This window comes from Puntigrus tetrazona, unplaced genomic scaffold (genome assembly GCF_018831695.1).
Source record: "Puntigrus tetrazona isolate hp1 unplaced genomic scaffold, ASM1883169v1 S000000008, whole genome shotgun sequence".
Classification (NCBI taxonomy): domain Eukaryota; kingdom Metazoa; phylum Chordata; class Actinopteri; order Cypriniformes; family Cyprinidae; genus Puntigrus; species Puntigrus tetrazona.
The window spans coordinates 1018847-1038534 of NW_025047688.1; the positions used below are offsets into that span (position 1 = coordinate 1018847).

Consider the following 19688-nt stretch of genomic DNA (forward strand, 5'->3'; position numbering starts at 1 on the left):
CATTTACTTGGGATGATTAATTATTAACAAAAATAAAACCACGTATTTGTCGCGTTAAGTCATGCGCATGTCAAAATTTTATTTTACATATTTAATATAATACATTTAAAATCATTAGTTACACTACAACATTGCAACTGTAGTTCTATTGCACAAACCTGACTTCATTAATAAAGGTTCACTTAAATAGTGCAAAAAGCTCTTTACAGGAATGTGCTACAAACAGTAAACAAACCAACAGTATTTACAGTAAATGGCCAACATGTGATCCTGTAGAAGAAACAAAAGAAGAAACAAAAATCTATACAAAAATACGATTAAAACAAATACACAACCTATAAAAAATTGCCATAGACAACAGTATATGTTCTCCATCGGGAGAAACAGGCCAGATTCCTCAGAAGGCCTTTCTTTCACTTTTTTTTTTTCTCTCTTTTCACACACACACACACACACGCACACACACACACACACACACACACACACACAAACAAAAACCATACCAACAAAAAAACAAAACAAAGAAACAACAAAAACAGGGTGTTAGGAACTGAAATAAGTGTCCAGACGTGTCCGTTTCCACACTGATGTAAGATTCTTCACACAAAACAACAACGACGTGGCTTCGCTAAAGTCCTTTCAACATTTATCTGTCTTTGTTTTTAACTTTTAGCCAAGAAAAAAACAAAAAAACAAAAAAAGCTCAAGAAGAAAATCAAAACTTCCTGCGCGAAAGGGTCCAAAACATCCGGGTTAGTTCCAACAGAATGGGGTGGGGGTGGGGGGTGTGTTCAAAAACGGGCGTGCAGTCTTAAACAATCCAATCAGAGCTCCGGTTAGTGCTGACTGACACTTACTTGATGTTTGAGTCTGCGGTAGTGTCTATGAGGGGTTTAGTGAGAGGGCCCAGGATGTGTCCCGGCACCCAGCCCTCGGCGGCCGGCGACTGGCTGTTAGCGGGGCGGTACACCAGGTACATGTTCTGCTGGTTAGTGGCCAGTATCTGCACCGTCTCACCCTGCGTGACACAGATCTCGTTCTCTTTCAGTGCATTATAGTCCTGAGTCACCATCAGGGAGGAAGATGTACCGTTACAGCCCACACCGTCAAACTGCTGCGAGAAACACACAGCATACAAACAAACAAAAAAAAAAAAACACTTACTATGTCAACCGAACTTTAAACTTTAGCAGTCAAGAACATATTAGCACCTTTTAGGTTTGGGGTTCAGGGTTGGTACCTAGTTATTGTAATCACTCTAACAAGTAGGATAAGGGAAGCGTTTTCTTTTACAGTCCTGTTCCTCACGTACGTGCTATATATTATAGTAATTACTATGTAATAACTAGGTATTAACACCGAACCTGTTATATGTTCATTTCTAAACAGCGAAGAATTGCGTTAGTAATACTGATTGGTTCACTGCCACTCAATTTAACAATTAAATTTTTCAATATTTTTCATTTTCCCAACTTAATTGTATTATTTGGATATCTATTTTGGGGAGATTAGAGTATTAAAAGCGTGGTCACATTTACTGTCGCTCTTCAAAATTAATCAAAATCGCACGCAAGGGAATTTTGTGGAAATTTTGCGGAGGAAAAAGAAATTAGCCACGCAAAACGTGCGTTAGATTCAGGATAGTCTGGATAGAAATGTTCACGGTTTATCAACAGGAAGCTGCTTGGCTTGAAAGCCATTTCTGTGTGAGCACTGCTTCACGCAAAGGAGGGGTTTGGAAAAATGATTCGTTGAGCGAAATACTTGGAAGTCGTCGAGCAAGTACGGTAAAAAATAAATGAATATTATAAGTCAATGACAGGTGTTTTTTGACCTTGCATGCATGTCAGCTTGTTATTGGTGACTCCCGTTACCGATATATGAACCTTTTATTACTCATAACAGGGGCGCTTTAATGTTAGCAGAGGTGCTGTGTCCTCACCCGGTGGTATCTGTCCGAGTCATGGCATGGGCCACTGTTGGAGGTAGTTAGCTTAATGGGAGTGGAGCTCCGTCCAGACAGAGAGGGTTTCTCTGCCCCGAGAGACACGGTGGAGCTGGGCCTGCTGTTGGACTGACCCACTCGCCCACCGCTGGAGGAGTTTCGGGTCAGAGACTGAGAGCCACTGCGCTCCTTCTGATACTCGATGGGAGACTGCAGAGCTGTAGACGGATGCACCAATGCTTTCAGTAGCTCAAAACAAAAAGGAGAGTTTATTCAATTCATATCGATGTGACATCTTACCTGACAAGAAGTTGCTCTGTAAGTCTAGAAGCTCGGTGATATGCTGAACCCAGACCTGTTTAACGTCCGTGTTTGCAGCTTGCAGGGTGAAACGTTCGGCTGAGCCACGACACGACAGCACGAACTTACAGGGATCGTTTTCAACATGCTCTTCCAGTCCGAGGAAGCTCACCTGCACACACACGGTATCGCACCTCATTTCAGCTTTTCTGAATTTCAGTGGTTTGCCGCTAGGGGGGCGATCTCTCTGAACTCATAAACTAGTGTCTAAATGTTTGGATCGGTCTTATTTATACAGGTGTGAATATTTTTAATAGTGCTGTCAAATGATTATTCGCGATTAAGTATTCAAAATAAAAGTCTTTGTTCACATGATATGTGTGCATACATTGTATATTTATTATGTATATATAAATACACACACACACACATTTTTAATTCGCAATTGTTATAAAGTCAAAACTGTGAGATATAAAGTCGCAATTCTGACTTTATACCTTGCAACTGAGAGTTTATATCATGCGATTCTGAGAAAAAAGCCATAACTGATAGATAAAAAGCTGCAATAACCTTTTTTTTATTTAGTGGCGGAAGCCGGCTTCCACAGTGTTGCCACCTTGTTCACAAACGAATTAAATATACTCTGAGATTAAAACCGAATATGTTGCGGTTACCTTGATGCTCTTTTTAAACTGGTATCCTGGTGTGGACGAGCCTTTGCGTAAGAGCTCACTGAAGATGACGATCTGTTCAAACAGGAAGACCCTGCGCTCCTTACTACGGGACAGAACGCCAGAGTCCTGCTCCGTCACGAAGAACGTCTCCTGCTGCAAGAGCTTTCCTTGACTCGTCAACTTCCCCTGAAGCATCAATGATGATGATGTTAAAATGATTCATGTTATAATGCTCGATTAAATGATAGGTTTAAAGAGAATTGCCCTGAATTCTGCCATCACCAAACCCTCATTTATGTATGTTTTTTTTTTCCTTTTTAATGTAACTTTAGAGATTTCCGTCCCTCCATTGAAACTTGATTCCACCGAAACTTTCAAGCATTACAAAATTCATAAAGAGATCAGAAGATTTTCATCCAACTCTTCTAAAGGGACATTATTACTTTAACAGATTAAATTAATGGATTCAGATTCAGATTTAGGTTTTTATTCACATTTAATCATTGATCAATTGATCAAAGAAGGCTCTTCAGATTATAAAAAGGCAAGAAAGAGATGGTTCTTTAAAGAAACTTTGACTGAATGGTTGTTAGTGGAACCAAAAATGTTTTTTCTATGGCATTGCTTTTAACCTTTTAAGCGCCTTGGTTTTTAAGAGTAACAAACTTTGACAATGAAGAGACAGAGATCGCTCAGTAACTGATGACAGAAGAACAGCCTTAATCAAACCTGTTACAATGACTGATTTAAGTACGCTTGCTGTGTTCAGCCTACCTCGAATCCCTGCAGTCTTCCCAGGTTCATCATGTCGTTGCACAGCTTGGGCACCTGGGACATCAGGTCTACTGCTTTCTGTTACAGAGAAACCCAACAGAAACCTCTATCACAAGCACCCAATATTCACGACTGTCCATTCTTTTATTATTTAAGACTTCAGCTTAATTTTTACCTCTATATCCTGACAATCCAACCCTGCCTTTGCGCTGTACTTCAGAAAGTCCTTAAGGTATATAAAAAAACAAACAAATTAATGACATAAGAAATTGCTCACGTTAACAAAACATTACAGTTCCTTATCGATCACAGCATCATCGACGTCTTTTCTACCATACCTTCAGTAAGAGTTGGTATTTAGTAATTCTCTGAATGGGTTTAATGAGAAAATCACTGATGCCCAGTCTTGAGTTGACGTCTTGTTGAATCCCCTTTGAACCAAAACAAACGCATTTTAAAACTTGCAATGATGATTTGTTTGTCCTGACTCCATTGTCCTAGAGTTGTCCCAAACAAGTGGCTAAATAGCACTACAGACGTCGTTGGGACTTTAAACGTCATCACAATGAACTCCACTCACCAGTTGACTTTTATAGCCTTGTTGCGTTCACAATTATGCTGTTGTAAACTGTAAATTAACTCTAAATTTATTTATAAAGTTTTGTCGCTACTGTAAATGCCAGTGACTGGCTTGTATACAGTGCATTAGCTTTTAATTTTGCTGATTGTATTTAGGATACGATAGTTGCCCATTAAACTTTTTTGGTCACAGAGCTCATGAGAAACATCTAAAAAGCCAATGGGAAGCATCCTGTTGGGTTTAGGTTGATGGCACTGCATCGGTCTATTGCATCTTACCTCAAAGTACGAATCGTATTCTGCAACAATGAATTCAGATTTGGGTTTGTTCTGACAGTAAACCACATACATGTGCAGTCTTCTCTCCTGCGGAAACAGGACACACTTCGTGAGCAAGGCCTTTACACGGCCAACACATCCGACCTGATACCAGCCGCGTACTCACGTGCTTACTGAACAGCCCGGGCAGTTTTTCATGATCTTCGAGACATTTTTCCAGCTCGCCAACAAAAAAACTTCAGACGGCAATATAAAGATCAAGTCAGTTTCACATTAGTCATTTTTCAGCAAAGAGGAGCTTACAGAAACTGAGGCACTTACTCTTTGTGCCAGTCGTAGATTTGGTGAATGTTTCCAAAGACGATCTTATCTTTTCCTTTCATGTCATCGGGAACTCCTTTCTCCTCTATTCTCTTCATAAAGCCCTTCAGATGAAAAAAAAAATGATGCACACGAGTCGCCGCTTATAATATACATCCAAGCTGATAAATGTCTACAGTAGCTGTAAATGATGATAAATGAACACCAGAATGACAGCACGTTCACCCTGAGCAAATAGTGATGTAATGCAAATGCAAATAAGTAAGCTATATTCATACGCCTCTTGTCACAGAATGATGTTATATTGTCAGGATGCCAGCTATTCTCACCTCAACCACGATACCCAAATCTTTCACGTAGTCTTTTTCTGTCTGGATTAATTCATTCACAACAAACCTAGAATTGAACAAACATATTTTTTTTATTAAAGACTTTTTTGCACAGGCACAAAATAACTCGGCTGTAAAATATGCGTCTGGTTTAGCGATAGTGAAAGAAAAATTCGAATAAAAAGGCCATATTGCCTAGCTTTCCCATAAATATCTCGGATCTTTAACGAGAGCCATATCATTCAGGGAGATGATTTTCTCAACACTGCCTGTTTCATGAACATGGAATTAATTCCAGATCTGGTGGCTTCGCAAGAATCAATTGGGGTTTTTTTTTTCTCTTTCTTTTGCCTTACCAAAATAACTCTGGATAAAAGTTAAGTGCGGGCAATACAGTGGAAAGAAAAATCGTGATATTTTTTGATACTTTTGACAGCATCTCAATATTTATGTACTCACTCTGAAATGGCTTGTAATGCGTATTCATGTATAAAAAAAAAAAAAAAAAAAAAATATATATATATATACAGTATATATATATATATATATATATATATATATATATATATATATATATATATATATATATATATATATATATATATATATATATATATATATATAATATACACACACACACACATACACATACACACATATATATATATATATATATATATATATATATATATATATATATATATATATATATATATATATATATATATATATATATATATATATATGATTTCTGCATTTAAAAATAACAAACTAAACAAATATTTACCTAAATTAATAAATAAGCATTGGAAAAAATTCAATGCAGGGAAATGTATGCACGATTAGCATTACAAAATTATATATTTGGTTAATGTACCTGGGAGCTGAATTATACAAATATACTTTATAAATAAGAAATGAATAAAGCCCTTTGCCTCACAATGCATTGGCAGCACGAACAAACAAGCTGTGATTCGTTCACCGTGACCTAAAATCAGACTGTAATGTTTGTAGGACTTCCTCCCAGACCAAGCCGCATGCGCGAAGAGTGTGTGTCTTACATTCGTCCACGCAGCGCTTTGGCTTTCTGCTCCAGTTCAGGGTTTCTGGGTGGCGCTGGGCTCTGCTCTGCTGGGTTCACCGAACTGAATCCCGGGTACGAGCCCGGCTCCAGCGTCTAGAGCGACAGAGAAGAGACAAACACTCTGCATTTGAAAGTGCCAGGTCTAACAAACATGGCAACTGAATGGTTAATACGCGACACGGCCCTAAACAGCAGTAAACATCATCAGAGCTGCTCAGAGAGTCAAAAAGAGTGAGCCATAACATCCAGCAAGTTTGGGAGGGTTTTATTACTTCACCACAAAAGGCCTGCAATTAAGTATGAACATTGCTTGCGGACTTAAAGTAAACAGAGTCGGCCGTCTTAATAAAATGTATGTATTTAATAAATATAAATATATCTAACCCTCCATTTCAGATGAGCTAAATCAGGTGCGTTTAATTGGGAAGAACTGTGAGCCTCCAGGAACAGAGTCAGGAAACACTGTCATACTCTCCGTCAACATTTGCATGACTTCTGCCATGAACAGCAATCAAGATTAGTACACGTATAGCTCCTGAATGCTATTTAGGGTGCATATGCAAACTGATACACAGACTAATATTAGACTCACCAAAAACCCACAGATGGGTATTTCAAGATACTACGTTTTTTTTGGTCTTTGTGAATACTTCTAAAATAGGTCCCAGAGGTGCTGAATCCTAATTCAAACATCAGATTAAACACAAATGAGGAAATTCAATTCTGCCAGAGGCTTTTGTGGTATTATGGCGATCACAAACAGTACATATAAACATTCATATATAAATGTAAAGAGTTTATTATTATTTTTTATTTAAAAGTTACATTTTCTGAGCAGTTAATTTAAGTCGAAACTGTAACGGTGTAAAGCTGTTCAAATAATTGTCAATCCTTTTAATGGCCTTTAAGTGGCAATTCGTTTTTTTTAAGAAAAGTAGTGATGAATAGATAACAATGGAATATTTACTGAATGTCAAATACACAATAGAACTAAAGCGGAAAAATGTTATTATCTTATAATCATAATCTCATAGCCTAGCATGTTTTCCAATAAAATCCCAGTGTGATTGCCCATTCTCAATTCAATTCAATTCGATTCATTTAAATGCTTTAGTTTGTTTTTATATAAACAGCATTTTTTCAGGTTTTTTTAATAGAATTTCTTGATAACAGCACTGTAAAAAAAATTCTCAGGTAAAGGTCAAAGGTCAAATGAAATATAAATAGAAGAGAAAAGATACACACTGTGTGTCTGTGTGTGTGTGGTGTGTGTGTGTGTGTGCGTGTGCGCGTGTGTGCGTGCGTGCGTGTGCGTGTGTGTGTGTGTGTGTGTGTGTGTGTGTGTGTGCGTGTGTGTGTGTGTGTGTGTGTGTGTGTGTGTGTTTGCGCTGAACAGGTCTGTTATGAAGAATATTTTTGCTCCGGTAAATGAAATGTCCAGCCAAAAAAACTAAATATCGAGGGAACGCTGTTTCCCGGGACAGGTGTTTTAGAGTGTCCTGAGAAACAGCGTGAGACCAGTGCAGGAGATCCGAGTAGTGTAAGAGTTCGGGATTGTCTCAGAGCAAGAAAAAACAGAAAGGAAACGAGGAAAGGTTAGTCGATCAAAGCTCCCCGCTGGGGTTCGGGGGCACACTTACCATCTTAGTTTTGACCAGTTTTTCTATAGCACTGACAAGCTCAGCGGCGCTGGGGACGTCAGCCGAGCTCTGCCGTGAAGCCAGCAGGACAGACGACTAATGAGAGCAGGTGAGGATGAGGAGGAGGAGGAGGAGGAGGAGGAGGAAAGAACACAGGCAGATCAGAACAGAACAGCTCAGGGGAGAAGAGAAGCAAAGGCATGCCAAGAACAGGCCAAACATTTCACCTCCACATCAAAAGAAAGTCCAGTCCTACTTTTAAGTGACACTGCAATTGTTTTTTTATGACGATTGGTAATTACTCCACAAATTATGATTTTATTGAATGGGTAAAACAGATTTGTTGTGCACACTACTGTTCAAAATTGTGGGGTCTATAAGACTTCTCTATAAAAAGTCTCTCAAAGCTGCATTCATTTGATCAAAAATAACCCATAAAGGGATTATAGTGAAATATTGGTACAATTAATAACATCTGCTTTCTAAATGTAATTTATTCCTGTGACGAAAAGCTGTTTTTTCCAGGATCGTTACCGTCACGTGATCCTCCAGAAATCATTTTAACACGCAGATTTGATGTTTAAGAAACATTTTTGATTATCGCTGTCGAAAAGTTTCGCTGCTTTGTATTTATTGTGGAAACAGCGACACATTTTTATGATTCTTTGATTAAAACAAATTTAGAACAGAATAGAAGGAACGTTATTTATTTGAAATAGAAACCGTGCATTTCTTTACTGTCACTTTTTAGTTCATCCTTGCTAAATAAAGTATTTAAAAGCATAAAAAAAATCCTGTGTGGATTTCTTACCAAGTTACTGTACAGAGAGTCTAATAATAATAATAATAATAATAATAATAATAAACAATGAAGATAATGAAAATTACAAAAAAGATTTTCTGGGTTGGGTGGATAATGATGGTCTTAAAACTAGTTTTTAGTTTCTTTATGCAACGCTTTTTTACTTTTAATTTTGGAGGGAAATAAGGCCACGTTCTTTCTGAGATTCGTCCTGACAGACAGCATTGGGTTGTAAACACGTTACAACTGCAATCACAAGGCACGGCGTGTGAAAGAGCCGGGGTTGAGTGCAGCAGTAAAAGTTTCACAACTACATAATTTAAGCTTCGTTGCAACAATAGGGTGGATTTGTGGTTCGTTGAATGTGAGACGAGAAGCCTCCACCCCGGCAGTTACTGGCGACGTTGACATTAGGGAGGAAAAACAGTGTTAGTGAGGCCACTGTGTGTGTGTGTGTGTGTGTGTGTGAGGGGGCTATGACTATGGGGGAGGCAGGTGGAGATAGTTATGAACATATGATGAGTGACACAGTATGCATTTAATAAATCTCTCTCCACGTTAATAACCCTGCTGACCTCTGCGTTGTGCGTGTACCTTCTCTTCCTGAGCTGACGGGTCTTTGATGATCTCCATTGGTGGAGGGAGGGGAGTGTGCGACTCGTCCTCAGGCTCTTCCTCTCCTCCGCTGTGCATCCCTGATGAAGATTTGGAGAGCGTTCCCTCTTCTTTACGCACTCTCTGCCAGCACAAGAAGAAGTCGATCAGCGATCATACAACGCGTCCCAAAACCCCCTTATTGTGAAAAAGAAGTGCACTTGCGTTGAATTGTATTGAAGGTGCACTTAAAAGTATTTTTTTAATGAAATAACACCACTTTATAAGTGTGCTTTCAATAATAAAATTACTAAAATAGCACTTTGTTATGGTGTCAAGTCAAATGTTCATATTAAAGTATATTTTAAATCATAATGTCTGGAATAAACGTTAGAATTATTATTATTTTTTTATACATTTAAGGACTACTTTTTTCTTACTTTTTTACAACATTAAGTTAACGTTTTGAATGTACTAATTGCAACTTTATTATTATGCATTATCATTATTTTATTATTAAATATAATTAAATACATTATATAATATATAATCTCATGTATATAATAACCATCATCGTGCCTATTTTGAGGATTTTTCGCGTACGTAATGTTCCGTGGCAGAATTTTGCAAGCATAAGCAACTCAAAATCTAGTTTATATAACAATCATTGCTAATTATATTGCCGTGTATATTAAACATTTACTGAAATCGTATTACTGAGGACCATTAATACATTATAGTGATGTGATATACAGTACTCCTGACTAACAAAATCCTTTACTTGTGATAAAAAAAATTAAAATAAAAATAAAAAAAATCACTGTAACAGTAAAACACAGCCTCAAGTGGTTTGTTGCTATATTTTGGCTTTAGTGCACAAAATTTAAATGTAGTTTAAATGCTCAAAAATTGTTGTTAGAGAATTTTCTCTGAAAGACAGCAGACACGGTTAATATGGGCCATTGTGGTGGGGTTCACAAACCCTGCTTGAGAAATACAGAGGCTCTTTTGTACCAGCACATTATATGGCGCACAGCTTTAAAAAGTCAGGCTAATCATCACCCTCCGATCTGAACGGCTGCTGCCGAGTCCATAGCAGCCCTTTAGTACAGCATACAGAACAACAGGCCTACTTTTCTCTGTATGGTCATGATTGCGCACAAAAATGGTGATGAAGAATGAAGGAGCGCTTATAAAACACTATGACGTATGATCTGCTGTCTACCGTCACCGCATGCTGTTATACTAACGTAAAATATTGATAACAAAACTTGCTTTGGGGAGTTATTATGGAATTGTGTAAGTATTTGGTCACACTTTATTTTAAGCTCCAATTCTCTCTATTAACCAACCATTAACTATGACTTTTGCCACAAATAAACACTTATTTTTGTGGTTAATTTGGGGTATTGGGTAGGATTAGGGTGTAAAACACCATCATGGTTCGGTGGACATACCATAGTAATAATAGCATTGTTTGAATTTCCTGCAATTACAATGGTGTAAAAATAAGGTGATAATTCAGGGTTGTGGTATTATCATAATTTAGTCAGATGGCTGTATGTTTATCCTCAATGCAATATAAAAAAAATAAAAATAAAGACTTTCCAGCAAGTCGAAAAAATGTAGAGTACCTCCTCCAGGGTGTCGTCCTGTAGTTCAGGTGGCCCTAGATCAATGCTCTTTCGTCCATCACGTTTCTGCTTCTGTTTGCTAGGGATCTTCTTGATGTTGCTGCCGTGACTGAGGCGCCGGACGGGGCTGGTCAACCACTTCTTCAGTGTATTTCCAGAGCGCTTGGGTCCAGGGGAGCTGCTCTGCAGGGAGTTCAGGGACGCCTGCGGCTGCAGTGTGGTCACGGACTCCGTCTTCCCTTCTGGGCCACTAACCGCGTAGTTTTCTGTAGCACAATGAACAGAGAAGAAGGGTGAATGAAAGTAAAGTTCATTACGAAGGTGATGATCAGGCCTAAAACAACTTTTAAGGTATACTCCAGGTAAAATATAACTAAACGTTTGTAATTTCTGCATCACTGGCGTTACCAGTTGGATTTGTACAAATACTAGTCGGGAAAAATAGGATTCTCAAATACTCCACCCGTCCACCCAATGGCCAGAAAAACAGACGGTCCCACCCCAAACTCACACCTCTGGCTGACACAATGGTTGGGATACTCAAACAAACAGAACAATGTTTTGAAAGCACCAAAAAGCCACAGTGTTTACGCTTTTGGGAAACAGCATTTGTGGCGTGTTGTTGACTGCCATTTTCCACAGGCTCACCCCTCAGTTTGTTAAGAAGAAACAAGCAGATGATACATTTACAATAATACATTCATAATGGAAGACAAACGAACCAAAATATTTATTTCTTTAAATACAGTCTTATTCAAAATCAAAGTTCTTCTTTCTTTCAGGCATCAAAAGAGGACATTCAATCGAGACTCAGTCCAGAAGCTCTGTAGTTAGCAAGACCCACTTTAAGATGATCAGTCTCCTAGGTTTCAAAACCGAACTACTAATTTCTCCTATGTATCAAGCCTTGGTCCCATGAAATCTTCTCTCTGTACTCATTCGGGGGTTATTTTGGAGAGCAGGAGTGTTTAAGTCACATTAACTTTCCATAAGGGTTCCTCAGGGTTCAGTGCTTGGCCCCCTTTTCTTCTCAATTTATACATCAACACTAGATCCTGTCACCCAGGAGAACTCATCAGCATTCTCAGAGAACATAAACAGAAAGGTTAAACTGTTTAAAATCAAGGATATCAATGTAATCAAACGATTACAATTTTTCAGCAGTATCACCAATAGATGGACTCGAGGGCTAAACCTAAACTGGGCATTTCAATCAGGTACAGCTGACAGTCAGTAATACCAAATGTTTGACCAGTCCAGCATTACCAGCTCCTGCTAACTGAAAACAGAGTAAGAATTCACTGTGAATAACAAAACTATTGAAGCTGAAAAACAGAGCATCGCAGTACAACTATTCTCTTCAGAAATAACACTATACACGCATTCATTCGAAGTTATTGATCGCGTTCCACAAATGCAAGCCTCACACCTAACAAAGTCAGGATTCTTGTGGTGCAGAAGAAGATCTAGCATACATTAACACTATTAAAGCACACAGTGTAACTGCTATATCATTTAAAATGATTGCAGGCTATAGTAACAAAGCCTTTTCTGCTGTGCGTCCAAAAACTGGTGATCAATTAGTTATAAATCTAGAAATGCACTGGTATGGACCAAATAATAAATTATCAGCATCCATCCGAATAGGTAACAAACAGGAGACCGGCAAACAGTATATAAAACTGCTCGTATGAAATCGGTACGGATATTAGGCTAATTTTTCTCTGTTAGTGCATTCCTAATTGTAATCATATTATATCTCACTGAAAGCATTCCATGTATTTTTCTCTCTTGCACATACTGTACAAGCCCGAATCATGATAAGATCAAGTATCATTACCAGCAGAAGAACGAGTTCTCCAAGCGCCCATTGTGTCGATGGCATCTGTGTGTGTGTTGAGTATGGCCTTTAATGGCTGACTCATTAGAGGAAGAGACCTTGTGAGAGCTGGTCATAAAGCTTGAGATAAAAACACAAGTGAATTTCTACTACAGTACACTGATTCTGCAGAAATCACGGTACGACCGCTGCTCTTCGCACATGCTCGCCGGGCTCGAGACGTTCACGAGAAGCGGCCCGTCTGCCGTTCGATGGAGCGCGTCCAGTCAAGAGCTGGAGCGCTTTTTGAAGAGCGGACCTGCGTAACACACAGACCGACTGACGACAAACGTGCAGTCTTGTGAGAGTGTGTGATTATGCGTGGAGTAAAGAGAGGCTTTAATAAGAGCAGTCATTAAGCACTGCCCTTTACAGATACACTCTTCTCCTGCTGCTGCTGCCTCAGTAACCCAGAGACAGACAGAGAGAGTTCTTTGTTCTTTTAAGTGGTCACATCACATTTCCACAGAAAGCAGCATCTGGATCATATGACTACTTTTACTACAAAGCAAAACCAGCTCACAGGAACTCCTCATTGACACAGATCAGTTTCTCTTATAAATATCAGCTAACTTTGACAATTATTTCTCACATTTAAGGAATAGTTCACTTCAAAAATGAAAATTCTGTCATCACTTCCTCACCCTCAAGTCATTCCAAACCTGCATAAGAAGGTTTTTTGAAGAGCATCGGTAATCAAACAATCCTTGGTCCCCATTGACTTCCGTAGTACGGGAAATAAAACTTGGGCCAATGACGGTTTGATTTAAGATACTTCAAAATATCCCTTTCGTATTAAACATAAGAAAGGAAGTTATACAGGTTTGGAATGACACGAACAAATCATAACATAGTTTACGTTTTTTGAGGTGAACTATTCCGTGAAAGCACCAAAACTAATACCAGGAACATGATATTTTATAAGAAATGCAGTTTCACTTAGAGACAAGAATGGATCAACCAGGTATGCTGCAAATAAATGACCTCGTTACTACTAATACTGTATGCAAATTTAGATTATATTTTATTGATTTCATTTTTTTGCATGTGAAGGAATTGATTAAAAATCCACTTTGACAGTGGCAAGGTGTTTTCCATTCCAAGCTTTCTTAAATGTTTATTAAACAAAAATAAAGATACCTAACAAGAATAAACTCACTTTATAGTACTACGGTATTAAAAGAATAAATACAAAATTGTGTATATATTCACATAAAGACAAACACACAGACAGACAGAGATAGATTATAAATCACCAATTGTGACATCACTTCCTTCATGCTCTGCTCTGCTCCTCACAGGTACTTCAATGGCCTTTTGAAACTCTACCCAGTGGATCCGTGCAGTAAAAATACCACGCATGGCTTCTTTTGAGGAGTTTAGTAGCATGGCAACTACTCCGAAAGGAACAGATAGAGAAAAATCATCCCAAACACAACGGTCACATTTTGCAATAACTCGAAATCGGCTACAGTGGATCTTTGAAGTCATTTTTACTCACATAAATGTAAATGTAAAGCATCCACGTACCACACGTTTGCACTGTTGAAGAAGATCTAATACATGTTTTAACCTGTTTCGAGTTAAAATGAACACTTAAAATCAGCTTTAGGTTTCGCTTTAAATTTAAAGCCCTCATATCTGAGAAATATGTACCATCCATTCATAAATTCCTTCATCTGTCAAACAATGTGGTTTGACTTCCTGACACACAGAGGTGCGAAAGGTTTAGTTTTCACCGAAGCAGACGGACAGATGTGTCCTCTTTTATCTGCTGTTGAGTCTTTGCGCTGACGTTCCTCGCCCGTCAAAAGAAATTGTTCCAGATACTTCACACGATCCGAGCCGGTTCTGAAGCACACAGGCAGTCGAGACGAACCGCATTCCATTCATAGGTGAGGAGTTTCACATGCTTTAAGCTGACAACACCTCTGGTCTCGCTCAGCGTTTCGGCTGACTGTACGATACAGGCATTACTCACTGTAAATGTCCCGAGCGCTCAAGAGGAAGAAAAACAAGGGAGTCGTTCCCATGCTCCCACGTTATCTCTCGCTTAGAGCTGTCTTTAAAGAACCACTAAAGCTCTTCTGATGAAAAGAGGATTTGAATTCATTTGCTCTTTAAAGATTGCAAGAGTCATGTTCAAGCCCTGGACAGACAGACCTGGCAGCACATTAACAGATCAGTTTGCATGATTGTGTAACAAAAGTGTATTCAAAGTACAGTAATAGTTACACTTAATTTTAAGATATCCCTGTTATAGTGTAAATTAATGAACTACTTGTACTTACTATATGGTTAGGGTTGGGATTATGTTCTGGCTTATGGGTATTTGCAATTAATTATGCATAATTCATTGTTTTATAATAATAATAATAATAATAATTATTATTATTATTATTATTATTATTATTATTATTATATATATATATATATATATATATATATATATATATATATATATATATATATATATATATATATATATATATGCAAGATGTCTCCAAGATAATAAGCAACTAGATTATAGTGAGAATCACACATATCCAGCTTGTTGCAAAATTTATCATTTTACTTAATTTAGCAAGTTCTAAAACAAGTAAAACTATAATTAATAAACTATACTAACAAAAAATATAATACAAACGACAAAAAACAACTAATTACTAAAAATTTAAGTGAATGCAGAAGTGTTTTGCAATACAATATGAAAAGAATAAATACTGTACTTATTTTATTTTTTAATGTAAGTACACACTGTAGTATTTAAGGCCACGTAATATTAAGCGGGACCAAAAATAAAATCTAATTCAAATTATTAACACAAGCTATAATAGTACAGTACACTAGTGATACTAAAAAAGATAAAGATGCACACTTTCACAAAGTTTACGTACTACAAGTGACAAACTAAGCATCACCTCGTGTTAAACTCTTAAAGTTGTAGACTGGGACAAGTCCTGCTTGATTTTTTGCATTTCTTCACATTCTTCACGTGTTTTACAATACTGTAAAGCATGCAAAGCTCCCTAGTTATCCACATTTGAAGTCAACGTCAACTATGAGAAGATTGTGCTTTTGACTCTCAAGAGCAACATTTTAGCAGGTCGTCATCTGGCCATCGGCCCGCTGAAACTCATTTACATAAAGCAAACACTAGCTCGGTCTAATCGACTATTTGACATGATAATCATTTGCATGTCCCAGGACAAAAAAAAATAGAAATTAAGGTGGGATCCTTCACCAAGACACCTAACCCTACTGGCCATGACAAGTCATTTAACTCTATGGGAACCAGTTCTTACTATTAACTAGTTGCTTATTATAATAAGACATATTAGCTCTTTATTAAAACTTATAACAGTTTTGCCAATTCTGTGGTTTTCAAACATAATTGGGCTACTTAAGCACTTTTTTAATGTTTTTGGGTTGAAGCGACCCCGATAATGTGATATTTATCCAACAAAAAACAACCCTGCGACGCAATTTTTAACAGGGAACATGATTGGGCTTTCTTTGAGTACAAATCGAGAGGGTTTTTTGCAAACCTGGCAACCCTGCTTATAAAGCATATATTAATGGGTTATTCTGCATGACCATGTTCTACATCCCTTATTCAACCGAGTATCTCAACCTACCACCTACCTTACTAGCTATTAATAAGCAGAATATTAGGAGTTTACTGTGACAAAAAAAAGTTAACGGTTTGAATAAGAATTGGAGCTTAAAATAAATGTGACTTAGTAAAACTAATCAGTGATTTACTCAAGCATGTTAGCTTACTACTAGGACAAAACCTGTAATGAGTGCACTGCATTGATTCATGTCACAATTACCATAATTACTAGATGACAAGCCGGATATTTCACTCAAAAACCTCAAGACCTCAGACCCAGATATATGCGTTACTATGCAAACACTCTTAACACCAAAATGAATGCGTTATTTGAGTAACCAATAGACAAAACCACAATACAACAAGCAACAAAGGCTATCCAAATGCCTGCATTATTGAACTAATAATGACTTCAGAAAGCCATTCAACTCATTGCAATATTTGAACATTAAAAAAAGTCAAGCAAGGCAGAATCTAACCGCCATGGGACTGAAAAGTCCATGTAGATCTCTACCTGAGGGATTTTTTTGCACCGTGATCGTCTGAAAGTGTGAATGCGTGGTCATTCTGTGCTGCCATTTCTAAATCAGTCTTAAAACACAAGCGTGCAGCAATATATTGTTTTTTTCTGCTTGACAATACAACATTTATGTTTTGTGAGAAAGTGACAAAACATTGGCAAAAAAAACGAATGCACTTTGAAGTAGATTTGTTAAAAATGTATTTCACAACGCTATCTATCTTAAGACCAATTTGCACATATTTCGCGAGGTTCAAATTCGTACGACCCCACTCGGTGTCTTTTTGGGCTGGGGTTCGGTCTAGGTCATTCGTACAAATTCGTACAAATTGTGAATTTAGCAAAAATCGTATGAATAAGTACGAATCAGACAAAATACGTTGGATTTCACACGACTTCTTTACTATTTACGCTTGCTAAATATGATCAGATTCCAATTGGATATTCACAAAAATGATTTGGACTGATGGTCTGAATAAGATTAGAAGTTATTTAGAAAGTTCTATGCAGAAATCGGAACGTCAGAATCTCATAATTAACACATTATCTTTAATAACTGACAACATGCTTACTTTTAAAAGATGTATTAAAAGAGCGTTTCAATAGCTTTTCTTTGGGTTAAAGCTGAAAAGCCACAGAAGCCAAAACCACAGACTGTGCATTTATTTGATGACATCACAACAGAGGTTGTGTTTTTAGCCCAGTCTCTTTTTGCAGGACAACTTCCTGAGTTAATCAGTATGGAGAGCGAGAGAGAGAGAGCGAGCGAGAGAGAGCACTTTAGTCCACATTAGAGAGGAGCAGAGAGGTACTTCAGCCGGACATCAACACACACACGCGTGTGCAAACAATCCTCATCTACCCATGACACAAGACAGAGTCAACAACTGTGACTCTACGGTCAATATCATTTGAAACCATGAGCCAGAGATATGAAAGACATGCCAGATAAAACTAATTATGTATCAGATTAAGTAACAAATACACAAAAGTAATTATTGCACTGCACACTGACATCATCACGGTTTAGCTGCGTCACGGCTTTCTGTGGTGCAACATTATACATTTCATCTAAAGCCAAGAAAAGTTCATTTTATTCTCTCTAAGCATCCTGCATTTAGCTTGCTCAGTATAAAGTATATATGTAATTTCATAATTACGCGCTTTGTTTTTGAAATGTTTTTGAGGCGTCAAATGCATACTGCCAAGTATCTAGGGTATGCTAAAATACACTTTAATTTCATTTAAATCTATTTGTACTTCAAGTTAATCAACTAATATCTTTATACGTGTTTTAGTATTTTAGTCAACATGCTTCTTAAAAAAAAATGACATTATTATTAAAACAATAATTTAAAATGTACTTGATTTTGAAATTCTACTAACTTTGCAACTACACGGCACCTAGCAGCCATTAGAGTATTAATATCTTCTAACACTTTATTTTGATGGGTCCACAGCGTACTACTTTGCATGTATATGTATTAACTTCTTCTCCTAACACTAAACCTTCCCTAACAGTCTACTCTGAGAGGTACCAGACATGTAGTTGTAAATGAAGGAGAATTAGTTAGCTGACATGTAGTTAGAAAGTTACTTATAGTTAGAGTGGACTGTCAAGATGAAGTGTAACCAATAAAACATTTAGTTTCACATTTTTACTTCAGTGTGTTAAACTGCCACAAGAGTGATTTAAAGTAAAAATACAGTTTTTAAAAACATAGTTACTTTTAGTTTAGGATGTTCTTGTTACAGCGTAATTTTAAATTTAGGCGCCGAGTAATATTAATTAACTACATGTATTTACTGTATGGTTAGGGTTGGGATTGGTTTTGCTTAGCATGTAATTATACATCATTTACTGTCATTGATACATAACATGCAACAAGGGCACCTTAAAATAAAGTGTTGCCAAAATCCTTTTTAGTACACTACAAGTTCTCATTTAACACGATTTCAACAGATCGCATAGGTGAACCAGCTCCGTATACGTATAAAGCCTTTGCTGTGTAACAAACTTTCCCTATGTACATTAGTTCTGCAATGATCAGGTTTAGAAGAGCATCCGTGAAACCCACCTCCCGCATGACAGCAGCAGCAGCAGCAGCAGCATTTAGTGAGGATCCAGCCCCAGCAGGAGTTCACACCCTTATCACTCCTCATGACCGTTCAAAGACGCATGTCTCAACACAGAGAGAGAGATGTTCCTGGAGGACTGCACCCGCGCCAATGGGTAATTACTTTCATTCAGCCTGACTTTACACACTCGCAGAGAGAGAGAGAGAGAGAGAGAGAGGGCGAAAGATAGGAGGAGCTACAGGACTCTCATGTTTCACTTTCAAACAAAGGCTGCAGTCAGTTTGCTGGACGTGATAACATTAACCCATGACAATGTGTCCAGCTATAGTACGCTTATGGGGCACCACAGGGGTCGGTACTCTCTCCGATTCTTTTCTCTCTTTCTTCTCTGAAAGTACTTTAAATGAGACGCCGCTGAAAAAGGAAACGCGCATTCCCATGCAGATAGCTTGTGCTGAACTTCCGAACCGGACAAAGAGTGAAAAGACTCGCCGGCGGCTAAAGTTCACGTCAGAATGAGCGAAGATTACATGGACTTGATACGGAATGACTGGCTGTCGATGTTTATGCGCCAGCAGGTTAAACTGCGTTATTTGGAGACTTGTAACTTGAAGCGTGATGCAGTATTGTGCCGCTGGC

General features: G+C 37.8%; 1 protein-coding gene across 10 annotated transcripts in view; it reads right to left on the reverse strand.

Moving 5' to 3' along the window:
• The window catches only part of kalrna (kalirin RhoGEF kinase a), a 134729-nt gene that overhangs the window by 8351 nt on the left and 106690 nt on the right, over nt 1-19688 (reverse strand). For 3 of the 10 annotated variants that reach the window (XM_043229539.1, XM_043229537.1, XM_043229541.1), the window contains 15 exons: nt 10956-11221; nt 9322-9465; nt 7926-8021; nt 6263-6378; nt 5202-5268; nt 4873-4976; nt 4718-4787; nt 4552-4638; nt 4032-4124; nt 3869-3919; nt 3694-3771; nt 2920-3105; nt 2246-2417; nt 1943-2163; nt 858-1114 (listed from right to left, as the gene is read on the reverse strand). In XM_043229539.1, coding sequence (XP_043085474.1) covers nt 858-1114; nt 1943-2163; nt 2246-2417; nt 2920-3105; nt 3694-3771; nt 3869-3919; nt 4032-4124; nt 4552-4638; nt 4718-4787; nt 4873-4976; nt 5202-5268; nt 6263-6378; nt 7926-8021; nt 9322-9465; nt 10956-11221 — 2008 coding nt within the window. Of the gene's footprint in view, nt 1-857; nt 1115-1942; nt 2164-2245; nt 2418-2919; nt 3106-3693; nt 3772-3868; nt 3920-4031; nt 4125-4551; nt 4639-4717; nt 4788-4872; nt 4977-5201; nt 5269-6262; nt 6379-7925; nt 8022-9321; nt 9466-10955; nt 11222-14090; nt 14229-14335; nt 14647-19048; nt 19216-19688 lie in introns of those variants that run through there. The other 7 variants (XM_043229543.1, XM_043229545.1, XM_043229542.1 and 4 more) reach the window with 7 other exon arrangements.